Source organism: Gallus gallus, chromosome 26, assembly GCF_016699485.2.
Source record: "Gallus gallus isolate bGalGal1 chromosome 26, bGalGal1.mat.broiler.GRCg7b, whole genome shotgun sequence".
NCBI lineage: Eukaryota > Metazoa > Chordata > Aves > Galliformes > Phasianidae > Gallus > Gallus gallus.
Genome location: NC_052557.1, coordinates 4,929,788 through 4,950,429, shown reverse-complemented (window position 1 = coordinate 4,950,429; position 20,642 = coordinate 4,929,788). Strand labels below are relative to the sequence as shown.

Below are 20,642 nucleotides of genomic sequence, written 5' to 3'. Positions count from 1 at the left end.
CCCCCCCCAGACCCTCCCTGCTGTGGGCTGGGTGCCCCTCTCCAGCTCAGGCTGCCCAGGGACACCGTCCATGGCCTCAGGGACCTCCAGGGATGGGGCACGCACAGCTCTGGGCAGCAGTGCCAGCACCGCCTCTGGGTAAAGCATTTCCCCCTCACATCTGACCTAAATCTTTCGTCTTTCAGTTTAAAACTGGGCTTCCACTGTGGTGCTCTGCTTCGGGCAGGAGCTGAGGGGATTGCATTGAACACACGTCCCCGGGTGTGTGTGTGCATGGGTACACATACGTGTATGACACCCTGGGAACCATAGGTCCAGCAGGGACACACTTCATGGCTTCATCCCTTTCTGCATCTCCGAGGTCTCAGTGTTTTGGGGGGTTGAGGAGGGCAAGCCTTGCACTGCCCTCCCTGCGCCCCCACCCCGTTGAGTCCCAGCAGCCTTCAAGGGTGAGGGGCTGCTCCTCCGCAGTGCCCAGGCGAGGGTTAACACCAACTGCTCTGCGTTTTCCTTCTCCAACTTGGTAGCAAGGCAGAACGTGGAGATATACGGTCTCCGCTTGGGTCCCAGGCCCCGGGGCCGGCTGGAGGAGCGCTGCTTTCAGGCACACTGTCGCTTGGCAGCAAAACCCGACAGCTTTGGCCAACGCTGCGCTGCTCCAGCGATCAGACAGCTTCTGCACCCCATCCCCATTGACAGCGCGTGGCTCTGGGCAGTCACAGCCCTGATCCCACAGAGGGGCCAGCAGCACCCTGTGACATTACACGAGGACACAGCGCTGCGTCCCCCAGCGCAGTGCGCAGCACGGGGACGCCGGGCAGCGGCAGCAGACGTGGGCTTTGGCTGCCCGACGGACGCTTGCCAGCGCTTTGCACGCGTGCAGGATGTCGGCAGCCGGCAGCTCTCCCCTCATCGGGCGCTCACGTTTATCGCAGGGATCAAAGAGACGGCGGCCCCACCCGGCTCCTGCCCAGCTCCAGCGGTCTCAGAGAGCAGAGAAAAGGCAGTGCTGCCGGGGCTGCGGCCCCAGGCTGTGTTTTGGGGAAGGGTGAAAACGAGGAGCCGAGCTGGTGGACCTGAGCAGCTAATTCCTTCCAGCTGCTGTCAGGCTGGCAGGTTCTCAAAGGAAGTTTAATAGACTGCAGTCATCTCCCCTCGGCCCGTCCCCCCTCACCCAGCAGAACCGGGATTACATGAGCTGCACGGCTTGCAGAGACCGAGCTCTAATATTATGTATTTTTTTTTTCCTGACTTTTGGCTCTGAAAGTGTTTTCATGTGTATGTGTGTCAGTGTGTGCACGCACGCACGCACATGTGGGATGCCGTTCTCTCAATGCTGGCCAAACCTGCCCTGACAGCGCATCAAATGGGGATCGCACGGGGCTGGGATGGGGAGTGGGAGCAGTGGGGAGGAGGAAGGAGCCGACTCCGTGGGCCCCCTGGCTGGAGCACACCCTGCGAGCAGGGAGGAAACAGGATGAAGAAAGTATTTGGAGTGGAAAATAAAAAAATCTTCTCGCTTGCTTTATTGATTGCAATTGTGGACAGAAATAGCCATGGCTGCCGAAAGCAATCAGTGCTGAGCTGCCCGGCACCCCCCCGGCCATGGGGCAGGAGGGGCTCAACTGCATGCATGGCATGTCAGGGCCCTGCTGCATGCTACTGCCTTGCCAGGAGTTGTGCATCTCGGTGGGCAGCCCCAGGACCACGCAGGCTGGCAGCAATTAGAGGATCAGCTTCTATTATTAATACATCCAATGTCTCGCCTGTAATAAATCGCCAGCAGAGCGATGCAGGAGAAAGCCCTGAAGGCAATGAGTGGTGCAGCTCTCCCTGCCCATGGTGGGGCTGTGCGCCCACTACATACCCCCATCCTGGGCAAGCAGAGCCACGTCACCCCATCATTGAGCTTTAGAAGCAGCAGGAGCAGAGCAATGGAGCATTTCATGAACTTTAGCCCATTTAACTCAATTCCCTCCCAGCCGGGCTGGGGGGAGGACACGGCTGAGCCTGGGCATTGGCGCGGCACAGCCTCAGGGCTGGCATCTGCATGGGCACATTGCAACAGCTCCCAGTTCTGAGGCTTCCGCAGTAAGAGCAAGAACCAAGTGCTAGCAGGAGAGTAATTAGTTAAAAAACTGTGCACATCTGCTGTTAATTAATTCCCAGGCAGGAGGGTTAACCCCTGCCTTTCCTGGTGCTTTGCAAGGTGCACGGCCAGCAGCAGCTTGCAGCCAGAGGCAGGCGTGTACTTGGCTCTTCCAGCCCTTTCCAGGCACTCGTGCTGCTCTGCACCACCATTCCCACACTGCAGCACACCACGGGCAGCGAATGCATTCCAGCCTTGGGAAAGGGACTTAAAAAACCCTGGCCTTGCTGTGCCAATGCCCGGCCCATGGAGCTGGTGGAGGAGGTTGGCCCTCTTTGAGGATGGAGCATCGCTTTGCAAGGCAGAGCTGCGCTTACGGGTAGCTGCACTGGGTGCTATTTTATTTGCATTCTTTTCTCCCTGGGTGCGTGCCATCCTTCCCACACTGGGACACAAGCATGGCCCGACCCACCCCAGAGCCCTCCTGCACCAGGGGAATCTGTTCCCCATTAAGCGTCTCCAGCGGCGCTCGTTACCACAGGGAGAGCAGCCCGCCAGCTCCAACCTCCCTAATTAGCACCACGAGTGAGGCCGGGCTGGGGAAGGCCGGCGCCTCTATCCCTCCTTGCCAAGGATGTGAGCGGCTTGGAGCCGAGCCGCAGCCAGAACCGTGGAAATGCTCCCACCCGCTCCGTGCTGGGGCCCCACTGCTGCCTGTCTGGGAGCAGACACCAAAGCGCAGCCCCCACTCCTCGCCCCGGGGCTCAGCTGCATTTGAGGATGGATTAAAACCCCAATCTGCCACCCTGCCACGCTTAGCATAGAGGAAGGCTGCTCGCATCCTCCTCCTCCCCGCCGCGCACTTGCCCAGCACCGGGCTGCGACTGCCTTCCGCTCACCACTAAAAATAGGCTGAAGGGCTGAGCCGCAGCCCCGGAGGGCAGGCAGCCCAGATCCCGAACCAGCCCGTGTCACTGTGACCAACTGACCCATTTGGCCTCAATTTTTAAGCGTTTTTCCCTCCTTGCTCAACTTCAGCCCAGCCTGCAGCCTTGCTGCAGTGGTTGGGACCCCAAGCCAATCTCTGGGGGGGTCACGGTCTCTTACCGGCATGGCATGGTACAGCATGGCATGGCATGTTTGGCAGTCCCTCCGCAGGGCTGAGAGGTGGCACAGGAGAACCCAAGTCACCAAACTCAGCCACAAACCCCAGGCTGTGCCTACCCAGCCCTGCAGTTGGGAATCTGCATCATTTATTCCCTCTTTTTAGGGACGTAATGCCCCTATGACAGAGGTGAAGCGAGGAGCAGAGGACAGGAGAGCTCCAGGGTTGCTGCTGAGCCATCTCATGGCCCCAGTGCCAAGATAATGCCCCGCAGCCCCAGCAGACCCCGTGCCCTGAGCTGCAGCAGGATGCGGGGACAGGCGATGCAGTGTGGCTGTGAGCTGCCATTCCTCAGGCACATGAGGTGATGCAGCAGCCCTTATTCAGAAATGAAGAAAGACCTTTATTTACAGTAACAAAAGGGACCAAAGACAAAATAATAATAATAATAATACCATGACACTTCTTCTCCCCCCCCTTCTCCCCAGCCCTCCAATGGGGCATTCTCCGCCCTCCCCCAGCCACAAGCCCTGTCCCCGGGGTGATGGGATGGGGGCCGTCAGCTGCTGGGGGTCATTTTGCACCAAGCTGCCCAGTGAGGGATGCACTTGGGTTGGTCACAGCTTGCACGGCTGCTCCAGTCCTGCAGGAAGAGAGTGGGTGGGGACAAAGGCACTCGGCTGTGGGGGAACCCCACTGCAGGCTGGTTATTGCACTTGGCTGCCAATGTCAGCACCGAGGAGGGGCTGGGGGCTGCACCCACCCACACAGCCTGGCTGCCCAGAGGGGGCATCTCTGTGGGGTGGAAGGCTTTGCTGCACCCAGCCTTGGAGGATCCAAGAAGTGAGGATGCCCTGGGCCACCCCAAAGCATGGCACAGCACCTGGAGCAGCGTCCTGGGACGGTGTGGGGTGGGAGCTCCTGTGCTCGGCTCAGGTGGCAGGATGCTCCTGTGAGCTCCGGGTGTGGGAAGAGGTAGAGCGCTATAGCCTGCTGATTCGCCCTTCCCCAGGCAGGATCTAGCAGGCTCACCAGCTCTGAGGAGGAGGTTTGCAGCGGGGGGGTAGCACTCTCCTTCCTCACTGGGCTCCGTCTTTTGGCATTTCACACCTGGGTTTCCACACAGCCTGCTGGGGGTCCTGCAGGAGGGGATGGGAACGGTCCCCTCTCCCCACATCTGGCCCTCAGGAGGAGAAGCAGAGCCCGCAGCACTCCATGCAGATCTCCAGGCAGTCGGCCGACTCGCAGCAGGCGTCGATGATGCCGCAGTCCATGTCGCAGGGCAGGTCGCAGTCTGCACACTCGCCCGAGTTGCAGCAACAGCAGCAGATGCAGGAGTCCTCAGAGGTGCAGGAGCCGCAGGTGGCACAGTCCAGCACGATGTTGCAGAGGGTCAGGAACTCGCAGAAGAGGCAGGATAGGATGCAGTGGACACAGCAATCTGCAGGGGAACATCCAGAGAGAGTGGGCAGGGAGGAGCGGTACCAGTGCTGGGCTGTTGAATGGATGCTCAGCCCCCAAAGGATGAATAAAGACTGGGAACTAAGGGTGGGGGTGGGATGGGGCTGGGAGCCAGGCACTGCTCCCTCAATGCCTGAGACATGCCCAGACCCCAAAAGAAACCAATTTCGGAGGGGGTGAAATGACCCCCAGTCAGTACCTGCCCTGGGGAAGGGTGAGTGGTGCAGATGCAGGAGGGGAGGGCAGCATGGCAGCTGCCCAACTTCAGGGTCCCGGTGAGCTGGGAGGATGCTACATGAGATACTCCATAGGGCCACAGCAAAGAAAACCCCCCTTGAAGAGAGTCGGTACCTTCCTGTGCCTCAATAGGGATGTGGGATGAAGCCGACTTGGAGCTGCCCTTGCTCTTCTTGCTGCTCTGGCTGTTGATGGAGTGGTGGGACTGCAGCTTACGGTGAGGCTTCTGGGAGCTGGGCAGAGGGCGGAAGACCCCGTTCCCTGTGTTCCCACCTGGATCCGGCCCTTGTCCAGCCCCGTTCTGCAGCAGGTGGGTGCAGGGGCTGGGGGCCTGCGTGGCTGCTCGCATCTGGGGCTGGCCTGGGGGGAGAGCAGGGTGTCAACGCTGCGCCCTGAAGTGCTGTGCTGAGGGACAAAGGAGGTCCCTGCCCCCCGTCCCTGCCAGTATGTGGGAACCTGGCGTGGTATTGCAGGAGGGATGCGGCGATGCTGACAAAAGCACTGTCCAGGAGGATGGGGAGGAGGAAATGAGATGCAAGAGACAGCTGGAGGGACGGAGGCAGTCGGAGAAAGAGAAGGAGGGATGAGAAAAGAGCAAGAAATAACGTCTTGGCGTGTAGGATGCGGTGCGACTGCCAAACCTCAGCAGAGGACCTGGGGAGGGGGCCCAGCGCTGCCAGCACAGGCCAGAGGGGTGGAGGGGAGCTGGGGCATGGAGGGCACGGAGAGAAACCTCCGCCTCTGCTGCCACCAAAAGAAACCCAGTGGAGCAGCCGCCATCCCACAGCACAGCCCACGTGCTGCACGGCCATCCCCCTCTGCTGAGCCAGATAAGGCGAAGCTGGAGCGCTGCTCATCACCCCAGCTGCGTAATGAAAGGGCTCCCCAACCTCTGGCTGAACTTCTCGGCCGGAGGAGGGAACGCAGATCTGCTCTATCAGCCTCCAGCTGTGTGCTCCTGCCTGGCGCCGTGTCCCCGTATGCGGTGAGGACGGCGTGGTCAGGAGAGGGCTGGAAACACAGCTCAAGGGAGGGGGCTGCAGCGTCTGACCCCCACTGCAGCAATGCCAATCGAAGCCACAGACCCGGCCCGGACTGGCGGAGCTTTTGCCAAGCTTTGATTTCCCTCTCCCTCGGCAGTAAACAAGGGATGATTCAGCCCGGAGGCTCGAGGGCAAAGGCACCTCCGGCCGCCGGGAACAGTAGCTGCTTTCTGCACAGCGTGGCCGTGGGGGGATCCACGGGAGGAGGGGCACGGCTCAGCCCCCCCCAAGGCAAAGACTGCCTGTCTTGCACTGGCAAAAATAGACAGAGGCACGAAACCCGCAAGCGTGTGCCTGTGGTGCTTCCAAAATGGGAGCTGCAGAAGTCTGCATGGGCAATCGGGTGAGACGAACTTACAGCAACCAGCGCTGAGCTGGAAGATTGGGTTGGAAACAAGAGGGGTGAGAGAAGGGTAGAAAAGATAAAGGGGAAATGGATCATGGATAAAATGGGGCACTTTGCCCCATCGGGGTTTGGTATCCCAAGGGAACAGGAGCACACACTGAGGTTCCACCGCCGTGCATGGAGCCCATGGGGACAGTGGCACCGGGGCTGGTGGGAGCTATGGGGGGATGAGCACACGGAACCCAGCGCGGCCACCCCTGCCCACTGCTCTCCCTTCACCCCCAGCTTCACCCGCTGTTTTGTTCTGAAGCAGCACAGCTAACGGCAGCCCGCAGAGTGCTGGGTTTGGCATTCTGCATTTCGCTGCATTCCTCAGATTAAACTGTTTGTAAATCAAAATCGTGTTCCAGCTCCAGCGAGCAGCAGGGAGGGCCAGCCAGCAATCCCCCCCTCTCGTTAAGAAAAATAGCTTCCATCTCTCGGGATTGCCTTCAAGAGCTCTTTGGAGAGACAGCCCTTCAACCTGCGGCCGCAGAGCAGTGTGTGATGCTCTGCGGGGCGATGGCAGTGCAGGGAGGAGCAACCCATTGCACTGACTCTGCATCCAACCCAAAGCTCCGGGATGGGCACATTATGTCTCACACTGGGGTGACGCTCCGTGGAGCAGCTCAGGCTCCCTGGTGCTGGCATCCCCGGATGGGTGCCAGGCCCACAGCAGCTCTTGTCTGTGCCCAAAGGGGGGTCACCAGCAGGGCTGGGCTGCACTCTGACCCTGCACTGAAAGCAACAGTAGTGGGCTGCAAGCAGGGCTGCTGGTGGTAATGCCAATGGGCCAGAAGGGAAGGAGGGGGCTGTCCCACACACTGCCCTCCCCACCAGCCCGGCCGTGCTCCCCTTGGCCCTACAGGGTGGGGAAGGGGCTGCGCAGGGCTGCGGCGTGCGGGGTGCAGTGGCTGTGGTGTGACTCAGAGGTGCAGAATGTCTGTGGGCAGCCGGCCCAGCTCCCAGATGCTTGCAGGGCTCGTGCTGGGGCTGGGGAAACGTGCGCTCTCCTTGCTCCAGGCAGCAGCGCCTGCATTTCACTGTTCACAACCTCATCCCCACCCTGCTCCCCCCGGGAGGAAGCACCGACCCACCCGCATCCAACCAACAGGGGTGGCTGTGTGCAAAAGGGGCGGCCTGGGAGCAGAACTACCCACCCCATAAAGGGGCACAGAGCAAGGGCATGCCAACAGAGCACGGAGATGATGGCTTCCCACCATTGCCCACCTCGTTAATGAGCACTATCACTTATTAATCGGCAGCAGCCATGCCGGGAGCTGCCAGTGCCACTGCCAAGGAGCACTCACATGTCACAGCTTCAGGAGTGCCCACGAGCTCAGTCCTGGCTGCTGCGGTGCCGTTGGGCAGCGCTGTGCGGGACTCAGCATCGTCCGAGGGCTTCTCACTCCTGGGGGCCGCAGGTGAAGGGTGTGAGGTCTCACCCACCTCTGCAAGAGAAAGAGGTTGGGATGAGTGTCTTGGGGGGGGTCACAGCCACCAGCACAGCCCCTGGGCAATCACACGCCTGGATCACGCTTTGGGGTTCTGCTTCAGGTCAGGGTACAAGCTGTGTCCACCAGCTGTTGTTTTTTGGCCCAGCGTGCACATCTGGGGGAACAGCTGGATGGCTGCAATGGATTTAGGGTTGTATGGCACTGCTTCCCCTCCTCAAATGCCAGAGGTCTGTGAGCACCCTCCTAAAACCCCTCCTGAAGTCTCAGATTCCCTCTCCATAAATAGAGGGGATGCGGTAACACCCAGCACCTCCAGTCAGGCTTTTCCCCCCACTCTCATGAAAGAGCTCTGCCAACCACCCTCCGTCATATCCCGCTCGCCTTGGCACAGGAGCAGCTCCTGTGGGACTGCCTCGACTGTGGCAAGCCAAATTCCAAATGAGCAAACTCCCCACTTGCCTTGTGGGGACAAACCCCATTACCACACATCTCCCTGCAGAATCCCAGCCAGGAGTGGGGACCACTCCCCAGCGGGTGACTGGAGGGGGCTGCAGAGCCCCCTCCTCCTCCCCGACACAGGAATAGCAGCCGCTTGCACAACAGGGGCTGGACTGCACTTTATATAACCCTAAATTATAGCTTGGGCAAAGGGAGGGAGACCAAACAGCTGTAATTTCCTTGGCTATAACAAGAGGTCCTACATGCAGGCAGGCAGGGGTGGGGGGGCAGAGTGAGCCCTCGGCCACCTCGTTACACTCAGTGTAACAAGAGGTCCTACAAGCTGGAGCCAGGCAGACCTCACCTGTGTAATTACAGGGACTACAGCAAGTGGCCCTACAAGGGAGGTGGGGGCACTCCCCCAGCCCGGGGTGTGAGAAGGGGATGCATGCAGCCGGCAGCGATGCTGCCTCAGCCCCACACATTCACCCCCTGCCTCGGTTTCCCCATAAGACTACTGTGCCCTGGAGCCTGAGCCCCCCCCCCCCCCCCAGCGTGGCTGAGATTGGTCTGCACTTTGCACCCCGGGTTCCTGCATGGAATCAGTTGGTATAGGTGGGATGGGAAGAAACAACCCATCTGTGGTCTTCGTTTTAAGCGCTACCTTACGGAGCGCAGATCTGCCCCCTGCTCTGAGGGCTCCTGGTGGAGGACCCATCACTCTTCTGCTGAGAAAACCTGCAGAGCAGTGCCTGCAGAGCCCAGCACCAAGCTCTCCGCATCCACTCCTGGAGGTGCGGTGATTCTGGTGCTCACCCAAGGGGAAAGGCAGCAGCTCCAGCTGAGTTCTGCAGTTTGGCTCTGAAACCCAAATGGAGCAGGAGGAAGCGTACCCCAGAAAGGAGCATGGAAAACTGGTTTCCACGTTCCTGTGAGAGTCCAGGGTGAAACAGAGGCAAGAAAGCAGGCTGTCCCATGCCTCTGGGTGTTTGTGCACAGGCGTGGTGTAAAGGTGAGTAACACCCCATGGGGCTGCAGCCACATCCTCTGTCGTGTCCCGACCTGGACCAGCCTGACTCAGAGCAGTGGGGTTTGGCCAACGCCTGTGGGAAGCAAACACTGACACCCCATGGATGGGCAGCCCCACATGGAGGTCTGAGCCAGAGCTGAGCAATGGGAGCTGTGGCTGGAGGGCATGGGAAGGGGCTCGAGGCACTGCGCATCACTTTGGAGAAGCTTTCTGCTGCACCCGTATTGTTACCCTGTGCAACATGAGCTCTCACACACAGCACAGCGGTGGCGGAAGATGGCAATTAAATCAACGCCCACTGGGACAAGCTGGCCAGGAGAGAGAGACAGAAATAGGCGGGAGAGAGATTTGGGTAAGCTGCTCCTGTCCTGCCCTGCACACAGCCCTGCTGTCCTGCAAGGAGCACGAGGACGCCCCGGCGTTATCATGGCATCGGCACGGCCCTGTGCCAAACACAAGGGAGAAACAAAAGGCAACGTGGCACAGGGCGATGCTTCCTGAGAATGGAGACAATGAAGTGTTTGAAGAACACTAAGTCAGGCTTTGGTAAATCACAGCGCTGCCGTAAGGTGTCAGAGATTAGGAAAGCAGAGGAACGTGGAGCTCCTCATCTTTGCCTCCTGCTGCCAAGGCGGAGCGATGCACGCTCCCAACTTTCCTGACTCTTCTCCCCATTTGCAAAGTCAAAACTCGCCCTCTGTAACAGCCCCAGGAAAGCACAGAGCTCCAAACAGTGCAGGGATTGAGAAGAATGGAGGGAGAAGGGGAAAGAGCTGAAAGAAGCAAGAAAGCCGGATGGTCTCACAGCCTTTCACCGCTTGTCTTGCAACAGTGCTGCAAAGCAAAATGTGCCAACGGAGCTGGGATCACAGGGAAAGGAGCAGCAGGAGGGTGCACTGCACCACCAGCTTTGTGCTGATGAGGGGCAGAAGCCTGCATGCTTAGGGCAGGAGTTGTGCTGCGCTCCCTGTCGCATTCAGTACTGAGCTGACCCATCCACAAAGACCCGCACAAACAAGAGGAAATAGCAGTGTGTCAGCAGCACAAACAGGAGCACTGCTGACCTCAGCTCGGCCTTGCTGCACCCAGTGGGGCTCCGGCTGACCGCAAGGGACCCACAGACTGCCTCCTCCATGCAGCCCCCAGCTGGAAGGTGAGGAGGATGTGGGAAGATGCGATGCTGGAGGCATGCTTCGGGGTCAAATCCTCCCAGGTTTTCCCATGGCTCCCACTTGGGATTCCTCAGCTGGAGCTGGATGTGAGGGATGAGCTGGTACTCCTCTGCCCCAGCGGTGCTTTGGCCACAGGGGGAGGAATACAGGGGCAGGAGTGAGGCTCAACGCGTCTGGATCCACACATCTGGATCCACATCCAGGGCCATGGGCCACATCTCCCTTGACACTCTGAGTCAGGAGTCCCACGTCTCCTTCCCCTCTCCTTTATTCTCCCAGAAGTGGTCGATCAGGGAAGGACTGCATTGGATGGAGACACAAACAGAGGCAGTCGAGAGAGGCGTTCGCCACCACCAACACGCTACCTTGTGGTGATATTCAGTTTGGGAGCTTCCTAATCCTTTTTGTGCAGATGAAACGAGTGTGTAATCTCGCTTGGTTTTCCCATACAGGCTGCCTGGCCCAATCAGGTGCCTGTCTGACCTATTCGAGGGATACTGTAGAGTTTGATTAAGTGGATTCAAGTGCAGGAGAGACAGCACTGAAGCAAATCCTTCCAATCCCACGAGCCAGGCTGGAGGAGAGGAAAGCACAATTCTGGTCTGAAAGTTTGCTCAACTGGGAGGAATCCAAACGGCTTATTTACATTCAGTCTGAAATTAATGCACTAAAGCACTTCAATGATATTCAGAGAAAGGAAGAGAAGAGTGTGAGGGAAGGGATGAGCAATGCCCAGGAGCTGCCTTGCTCCCAAGCAAGTCCCACATGCATCCAGCCCAGCTCCAGTCCCAGCTCGGTCCTGCCAAGTATTTCCTCCCTGCTCACCTGGGCCGTGCTCTGTGAAAACACTTTGCTGCTGGGACAATGAGGAATCTGGTAAACAAAAAAAACCAAACCCAAACCAAACAACAACTATTGGTTTCTATGAAAAGTTACTTCCTAAATGCAAAAAGCAAAACAAAGCAAAAAAGCCCACAAAACCCCAAATGGCTTGCCAGCCTGGGAGTTGTTATTATTTGTTATTTATAGCCATTGGGTGGGTAGGGAGAGAGGAATTTCGGGTAGGCCAGAGCTGCGTCCATCCTGGTGCAGCGCAGGGGCTGAAACCACAACTCCACAGAGCTCCTCCAGACACCAAACCCCACTCCAGGTTTGGGGCACAGACCCTGAGCTGGATGTCCCTACAAACCCCAGCACCCAAAGGTCCTCACCGACCCAACTGCTCCTGCAAAGGACGCACCGACCACCCCAGACCCTCACGGAAGGCTCAGTCCTCCCGGTGACGATGATGGGGATACTGTGGGCGACCCATCGCCTCCACAAGAGAGGAAAAGCAGCAGGCAGCACGGCTCGGTGTGACCCACCTGGAAGGGAGCTCAGGGAAAACCACTGCAAGGAGTGTGCACATCCATCCCTGCAAGCAGCAATGGGAACTGTGCCTGACGCAGTAAGAATATATCAAATATATATACATCCTGATGGCAGTCAGGACTCCTTGTGTGCTACACACTGCATGGGCAGAAGCAAAATCCAAGCCTCAAAGCCCTCAGTCTAAACTGGAAGACGTGGCACAACTGTGACCCAGCAGAACCTGGCTTCTGCCCTGTGCTGCTCCAGGCTCTGCCTATGGAAAGCAAAGAGTAACGTGTAGCATCCCCAGCATCCCGTAGGGTGTAGGAGTGGAGAAAAATGACAGAGAACAACAAAGGATCAAAGATACGGTCTGGGGTTGAGTCAATATCTGTTGACATCAAGGAGCACCACGTCAAGGAGCTGCCAGCGGCCAACCTTGCTGTCCAAGGGGACTTTGCAGCCTGGTAGGATGGGAAGGCTGCAGGGAGGTGTCCTTAAGGACAAGAAGCCTGGGAAGTGGATAAAGCCATGCCTGTCAGATCCAAGGAGATTCTGGGAATTACAGATCAATGAGCCACACCGCCATGCTGGGGAAAATTATGGAGAGTCTAATTAAGGACCGTGCCAGTACAGTAATTGCGTAACCTTACGGGGTCAAACCAGCACAGGTTCTGCCAGGGAAAATTTGTGTCTTTCTAACCTGCTAAGAGTCCTTAAAAAAAAAGTTAATTGAAGAGCAGATAAATGTGAGCTGGTGGACATCATTATTAACAAGAGTAATAATTTGCAGTCGTACAGCACCTTTCATCCTGAGATCTACCAGCGCGCAGTTTTAAGCCAGTGCCCATCACACGTTCCCCAGCCTCAATGTATTTTATGTGAGCACAGCCACAGTGCTCAGCCAGCACGAAGCAGAGCTCTGTCACCACGTGGTTCATTGGGGAAGCAACAATGCCCAAAGCAACAGTGTACGGTGACGGAGCCCAAACCTTGCAGTCCTGCTGCTCAGCCTTCCTGCTCAGCCCTTCCCACAGGGCTGCGTGCTTGCAAGGTTGGGATTTCTCCTATGCAAAGACACCAAAGCAGCTTTGGAGGAGCTGCAGTGAGGTGAAGGCAAGCAACAAACCCTTCTGCAAAGATCAGGGCATGGCATGGCTCAGCCAACGATGAGCCATTGGGGTGGAGCACGTCATCACTCCTGGAGACAGCGAACCCATTGCTGGTGGGGCAGCCCTTCGGGAGAACACACTGCACCCGCAGCCCTGGCACTGAAAGTTGCCAAACCAGGCGAGCACTGTCCCATCCCGCCCCGTTCTGTCCCATCCCGCCCCATTCTGTCCCATCCTGCACTGCATCCCACACCAGGGAAGGTGCCGGTGTGGAGCTGGGACCCTCTTTCACCCAGAGGAGCAACCCAAAGAGCACAGGGTGGGCTGAAAGCACGACCCCAAGGCACAGCATCGCAGAGCAGGACAGACGGCCCTGCAGGAGAGACAGCAGGACAGCACCGCAGAGAGGGTGATTGCCCCTAAAGTCAACCGCGCACCGTTTGAGCTGGGAAGAGGCTGCCAAAGCCTGGCTAAAGAGATGGCCATGTGCACAGTGCCTGTGAGCACGTGGCAAAGCAAAGCCTGAAGATGGGGATTTGGGGCAAAAAATGCACGTTAGCTCATCTGCTGCATGCAACAGCTCATTTCCACCAGCACAACTGGAGCGGGTGCACACGGAAAGGACCGTGCAGAGCCTCCCCCGACCCCAGCCCGGCATCCCGGTGCTGCCAACCAAACCTCCTGGTTTGGATGGGGAATGGCATGAGAGGGCGGAGCGCTGGGAAACGAAAATCAGAGAAGTACAGAAAATGCCCCGAGGACAGCTTGGGTTTCTGCAGCTCGCAGAGCCGAACGGGCGCTTCCCGAGGAAATTCAATTAGGAGCTGGAGGAGGAATGGGGACGCTCGGGTGGCCATCGGCACAGCCCCGGCGGGACTGCTTTGTTTTGCTCAGAACGAGGAATGCCTGAAAAAAGCCAGAAAGCTGCGTCCTCCTGGTGTAAAGAAGGGAAAGGAACAGAACGATGTGCTTTCATGCGCAGATGACTAACTACAAAAGAAAACTAAAGTGGATCTTCTGGCGCAAAGAGGCTTAAACTGGGGAAAAACAAAGTTGTATTTCTTTGGGGGGATTCTTTTTCTTCCTCTTTGCACCTACTAAGTGCAGCTTCGTGGGCAGTTCCACTTAAATCAGCGCTAAGATGAGCAAAGAGCCTTTTGCATTGCCCTCATTCAGGGCCTCACTCCCCAGGCTCTCTGCAGGATGCAGCCCTGCTCCTGCCTGGCTGATGGGGGGCTCTGGGACCCCAGAAGGAAGCCCTTCTACATGCTATCCCTGTGCCCTGCAGTGGGAAGCAAGGACAGGGCCAATCCCATTGCCAAATGGAGGGCTATTTTTCTCCCCCTTTTTTTGGGGGGGGGTAATTCCTCCAGAAAACAGTTACCCCCCATATGCTTCACATGAACAGACAATCGCCTTTTCTCTCCGAGGCTCCTCTGCAAACCACCTGTGGCTGCTTTGGGGCTGGGCAGCCCTGGCCAGGAGGAGGCTGTGGGCACCAGGCAGGGCAGGGAATGAACTCAGAGCTCAGAAACGAGGCTGAGCGTGGCAGTGCCATCCCAGCTCTGCCCACAGCGCTGCCACACCACTCTGTTCTCCATTTATTCTGCAGGTTTGGTGCTACCAAACGATCTGCTTTCATCTGTGGAGCGCTGGAAAAGGAGATGAGCAAAAATTCCCAGGCTCTGTGCAGCATGACAGAGCCCCTGGAAAGTGCCCAGGAGATAACGCCTCTGCACTGCAACGTCACACGGCCAACAAACACTGAGTGCTGACTGACCGCGTCCATTCATCGCTCACCAAAAGCAAGCCGTGTGTGCAAGAAGCTGACATGTGCTGTGCAGTGGGAAGCTGCCCTTCAGGGCACTCCTGTTGGGTGAGCAAAGGATTCAGAGCTCCTTCTGGTGTGAATAGTGTGGTCCCTGCTGCCTGGGGAGGTGGACATGGGGATGTCCTGGAGATGCTCTGTGCACACCCAGCGCTGTGCCACGCCGTGACTGAGAGCACCCACACAGACTCCCACCCAAGCAGCCCTGACCACCACGTGCCCCCACCTCAGGGACACCCACTCTGTGCAGCAGTGCTGAGCAAAGCCCCACACTCTCTACCGGTTGGGAACACGGAAAAGCTGCAGGGCTGTTTTTCCAACACACTGAGTGGATTTCTAAGAGCTCTAAAGACAGCTTTGCTCTGACAGCACAGAGAGCTCCACTGAACCCAGGCTGCTGGCTGGCTCCTATGCAAGAGCTTTTGGCACGAGGTCCAGGCATGGTTCCCCATCTCCCACCTGGATCAGGGGAGCCCTGGAAGCATTGCACCATGCACTGCCCCAGTTCTGAAGGCACAGAGTAGCACTGAGAGCTTGGCTGGGAAGCGCAGCATGCAGCAGGAGAAGCAGGGGGAGAGAACAAGAGGATGCATTCTCCAGCACTCAGGCCCAGCCATGCTTGGGGGCCAAAGGCAACAAAGCAGTGATCCAACTGCACGCAGCCCGAGCTCTGCATCCCTATGCCCACATGACACCAGTGCAGCTCCCAGCGCTCAGCCTGCATCAGCACAGCCCCTTCTGGAGCTCACACAGAGGTGGACATGGCCCCTTTTGTGCACTCAGTAGGGGTGTCCCACCCCCTCACCCCTCCCACCATCCTGCTCCAGCAGTTTTCTGTCACTGCAGACTTCCAGTGCACAGATCTCCACAGGATCAGCAACCCCGGGGTCCAGCTTTGTCCCATGGGAAAAGTGGGGATCCCCCAAACTTTTCCATCCACTCCTCCATAGCCCAATCATGCCCTGCTGTGTCCCGTTGTCTGCAGGATCCCAGGGAGCTGCTGCGGGTGGGGAAGGGGCCTCGGCACCCCAACTCCTCTCGGGATCCAGCGCAGACCCCCGGGCTGCAGGACAGCCCCAGCCCTCCCACTCCATCCCCAGTCGCCCTGGGGATGTTTTTAACCCCTTCAGCTCCCGCTGGCCCCAGCCCAGCCCGGCCCTGTCCTGTGCGCTTGGCAAAGTTACAGGAAGTTTGTGCTGCGCTCCCCAGAGGCTCACGGCATCAGCTGCGCTCACACCGCGCCAGGCGCGCACACACGCACACACGCACCGCAACACGCGGCCGTGCACGCACACACTGCGGCCTTCCTGGAAGAGGCCTCACCCCCCCCCCACCCCCCATAGCCGTGCACACGCACAGCCGTGTGCACGCACACACAGCCACGCACACAGCGCTCGTGCACGCACAGAGAACCGCGCACACAGCCGTGCACCCCGGGCACGCACCCCCTCGCTCCCCCGCACCACGCACACCGCCAGCCCGGCACACACGCATCCCTTCCTGCCAAAGCACCCCCCGCCACCTCCCCCCCCCCCCCCCCCAACCTCTCTCACACAAACCTCCAAGCCCATGCAGCCCCCCAGCGAGACGCCCCTCCCTGAGCCACGCAGCTCCAGCACCCCCACTCCCCCCCGGGACCCCCCAGCCATTCACACACACTCAGCTCCATGCACAAACACGCCGACCCCCGCCACCCCCAGACGTGTACCCACACCCACAACCACGCACACACGACCCCCTCCCACCAGACCCTCAAGACACGTACCCACACCCAGCACCATGCACATACATTGCCCCCTCGGCCCATTTCGCCCCCCTTCCCCCCCACACTCCGGTACCTGGCGGCGGATCGGTGCGGCGCGGCTCCGGGCGGCTCTGCCGGGACATCGGCGCTGCGGTGGGACAGACGGCTCAGTGCGGACACACGAACACAGGCAGACACACGGACAGACAGAGCCCACCGCGGGGCAGACAGCCGACGGGCAGACGGACGGACACCGCCGAGCGGACGGACGGACACGACCGGACAGGCGAACGGACACCGCCGGACAGACAGACGGAGACGGGCGGACAGACAGACGGACACCTTTCCCCCCCCCTCCCCCCCCCTCGGGGCTCACCTGGGCCCCGCAGCTCCGCGCAGCGCTCAGCCCCGCGCCCGCCCCCTCCGCCCCGCGCGGTCCCCCCCGCGCATCGCCCCGCGCACAGCGCTGTCGGTCCGACGGCCGCCCGGGGCTGTGGTTGCTTTTTTTTTTTTTTCTTCTTCTTTTTTTCTTTTTGTTAAACTTCTTCCCCCCCCCCCCCCCCCCTCCCCCAATTCCTTAAAAAAAAAAAAAAGAAAAAAAGAAAAAGCCGCGAGAACAAACAAACAACCGCCCGCGTCCGCCGAAGCGCTGCGCCGAGGAGGAGGGGAGGAAAGTTTCTTTTGGGGGATGGAGCGGAGCGGGGAGGAAGGAGGGGGGGGGGGGGGGAGAAGGCGGAGGGTTCCCGACTCCCGGGGGTCTCTCGGGCTGCGCTGCGCCTCCGGCTCCGCGTTGGGCCGAGGGGAGGGCCGTAGGGAGGAGGGGCCCGAGGAGGAGCCCCCGCCCCCCCCGCGCCGTGCCTCAGTTTCCCCACGTGGGAAACGCGGTCAGAGTTCTCCCCCTCCCACCGCCCCGCACGCAGCGCCGGGGCGCGATCCCCGTGGGGGTGGGGGGGGGGGGCAGCCCTTTCCCCCGCTGGGTTTGCTGCTGTGCCCCCTCGAGAGCCGTCCTCACACAACACGGGGAATACTTATGCTGTAATCCCTCCGGAGCTCGGCTGCTGCTGTGGGTGCCGGCCAAGGGCCGGGGGTGCCCTCCTTGCCTTGGGATCGGATCACAAAACTTCCCTGGGATCACTTCAGGCTGTTGCAGCACTCCATTTTTGCAGTACGGAGCTGTGGACCCTGGGATCTGAATCCACTGCTGGAGCGGGTGACCCCCCTGTGCCCCTCCTCCACTGCCATCACCCCATGGTTAGCAGGGGACAGTGGCCAGAGCCTTTCCATCACCTGGAGCTTGCCAAAATGTCCCTTACGGCAGCACTCAGCACAGGTCTGGCCGTACTCATGGTGCTGTGGGGCCATGGGGTGTCAGTGAATCTCAGCCACGCCAGCCCCACACAGCACCGTGCACATTCCTCCCTGCTTACCTGGCACCTGCACAAGGCAGGCTGCTGGACTGGAGGTGTTTGATGCTGGGAGCAGCAGGCCTGGGATGAGCGGGGAGCAGTCCTGGGCAGGAGGAGTGCAGTGGTGATGCTGTGCCATGTGCTGGGCTCAGCCATGGGGCTGCAGAGCAGCACTTCCCCCCTGCCCCAGTGCTGACAGCTCAGCCTGATAATGCAGTGGAAATAAATGAGTGCTGGTGAGGCTGAGCCATGGCCCAAGGTCTCCACACTGCGCTCCTATGGCTCAGGAGGAAAGGGGCGAGCAGCACTGGGGCCCACTGTGCAAAGAGCTGCAGCAGAATCGGAGCAGCACTGTTTTAAAAGCCCTCTGAGGATGCAGAACCGTAGCCCTGCCTGCAGCCCGTGTGCCCAGTGCTCAGCGCTGTGCCATCAGCAGGGCAGGGGTCAGTATGAGAGGGCGCAGGAGATGGGGCTTTACCCATCACAGCACTGTGGCCGTGCTGCTGCCCCACGGGCATCCCACAGAGCATCAGTGCAGGGGATTCTCCCCCTCGTGGTCCCACAACCAAAGGTAGGATCCAGCCCTGAAAAACAGCTCCGTGCCCTCCCCTCTTCCACCACCCATGTCCCTTTGCCCCACGGTACCTGCTCCTGGTGTCTCAGGGCTCCCCGCGAGCTTTGGCAGGGCGCATCCCATCTCCGTGCTGCCTCAGTGATGGTGAGCACTGGGCTGCTGTGCTCTCTGCTGCCCCAATACCTCCACGCTGCCTCCTCCCAGTGGGGTGTTGAAGCTGCAGCCCACGTTCATTCAGGGGGGATTTTGGCAAGCACGAACCCACAGCAGCCCATCCCCAGCCTTCCTTCCTGCAGGCTCTGTGTCGCAGAGTTGGCTCCGGAATGTCACTGCCAGCATCCATCAGCTCGCACCCCACGAAGGGCCCTGCACAGATTGCCCCCAGAACCCTATGTTGCAGTGGAGCTGTGGGGCAGTGTGACCCCGAGTACGGCAGCCCCAGGGCCCCGTCCCCTGCATGGGGAGCCCTGGAGAGAGGGACTGGGGCTGCGGATGCAGCGGAGCAGGAGGGCGTGCAAACAAGTCCGGGCAGTTCTGTGCTGTGGGTTACCAATTACTCAGCAACGTGGAGCACCCAGCACACTGATGGGAGCGTTCTCCATAAAACCAAGCAGTGTCCCCTATAAAGGGAGCATCCCCTAAGCAGTTCTGGCATTGTGCTGCAGCAACTAGGAGGAGGTGTGTGGGTACTGTGCTATACAAAGCGGATCCTCCAGTGAGTGTAAGCTGGCCCTGCTATGCCCCGAGCACTGTGGGAGTGTGACGTGGTTTGGGAAACTGGGGCAGTTGGTGTGGGTGTGGGGCTTCACTGACCCACATTCACGGCAGCTCATGGCGGTGTCTGTGCTCATATCACATGGTCAAAGCCAACCTCCCATATCCTGCAGCGCTCACCCGACCCCACTGCTTTGTGTCCCCCGAACCCAGACCTGGGGCAGGATGGGCAGTGAGGTGGGGATGGTCAATAGGGTGGGGATGGGCAGCGGGGTGGGATGGGCAATGGGGCAGGGTGGGCAATGAGGTGGGGATGGGCGGTGGGGCAGGACAGACAGTGGGGTAGGGGATGGGCAATGGGGTGGGTTGGACAGTGGAACAGGATGGGCAATGGGGTGAGCTGGAAAATGGAGCGAGTTGGACAGTAGCGTGGAGACAGGCAGTGGGGTGCAACAGATATTGGGACGGGCAATGGGGATTTGAAGGGGCTGGAAGCCAACCCCCAGACCCAGGCACAGCGCGGGCTCCGCACAAAGCTTTGCAGTTTAAAGTGAGTTTTGCAACACCCGCGGGCGCCCATCCCGCCCTGCACTCTTTGCAGTTTCAAAAGCAAAAATAAACACGGGAAAGAAAACGCAATCCGAAAACAACAGAAAAACCCCAAAGCCGGGCCGCAGTGTGTGCTCCCCCTGCCATGAATGGGGCTGTATTTCGACAGAGCCGGGCTGTGCAGACGGGGCCGTGTTTGCGTAGGGCCACGGCCATAACCCGGCTCTGTCTGCGTGGTTACAGCGCTGAGCGCACACAAAATCCCTGAGCAAAATAACCGCCCCAAAGCCCTTCTGAGCGGAGCAGAGCGGGGCGGGGGGGGGGAGTGGAGCTCCCAGTTCCCAGTGAATGACCCCTCTGTTCGAGGTTTTCTGCTCCAAGGTTTCTGATGAGTCACGAGCTATTTCTGTAAATAATATTAAAAATAATAATAATAAATAAATAGGAAATGGACATTTCAACTTAAAAAAAAAAAAAAGCGAAAGGGCCCCATCTTTTGAAGATGGAAAAATCAAAGGCTTCCCTTCTGCACTGTGCTCCCCCCCCAGGGGCAGTGCTGGGGGTGGGGGGCTGATGGGGGGGTCTCACTGTTCCCCGCAGTGCCGGATCACACCCCGCTCCCCAACAACCCCCCTTTGTTCTCCATCCTGTGGGCGGGGGGCTGCAGGCTCAGCCGAGCCCACACAAAGCAGTGCTGGAGCAGAGCCCTGTGCCCCCCCATCCCACCGTCCCCCCCAGCTCCAGCAGTGATGCTGGCAGAGCACTGACTGCAGGAACACAGCACTGTCTGGGTGGCACAGGAAAAGAAAGGGGCTGTGGGCAGCTAGAGCTTGTGGGCTGCTCCCATGGTCATTCCATCACACCTTGCCCTGGGGATAGGTCAGGGTCAGGGTTATTAGGGTTAGGGTCAGGGTTAGAGTTACGGTTAGGATTAGGGTTAGATTTTGG

At 59.2% G+C, this 20,642-nt stretch overlaps 1 protein-coding gene across 1 annotated transcript; it reads right to left on the bottom strand.

Moving 5' to 3' along the window:
• Positions 1-3,576: 3,576 nt before the first annotated feature.
• Positions 3,577-18,584, bottom strand: MDFI (MyoD family inhibitor). The gene is made up of 6 exons (XM_004948419.4): positions 18,503-18,584; positions 17,879-17,960; positions 16,546-16,599; positions 7,631-7,771; positions 5,007-5,252; positions 3,577-4,635 (listed from the first exon to the last, which is right to left on the bottom strand). Exons 3-6 carry the CDS (start codon positions 16,592-16,594, stop codon positions 4,379-4,381), a joined length of 693 nt encoding a protein of 230 aa, XP_004948476.2. The 5' UTR covers positions 16,595-16,599; positions 17,879-17,960; positions 18,503-18,584; the 3' UTR covers positions 3,577-4,378.
• Between the last annotated feature and the right edge of the window lie 2,058 nt (positions 18,585-20,642).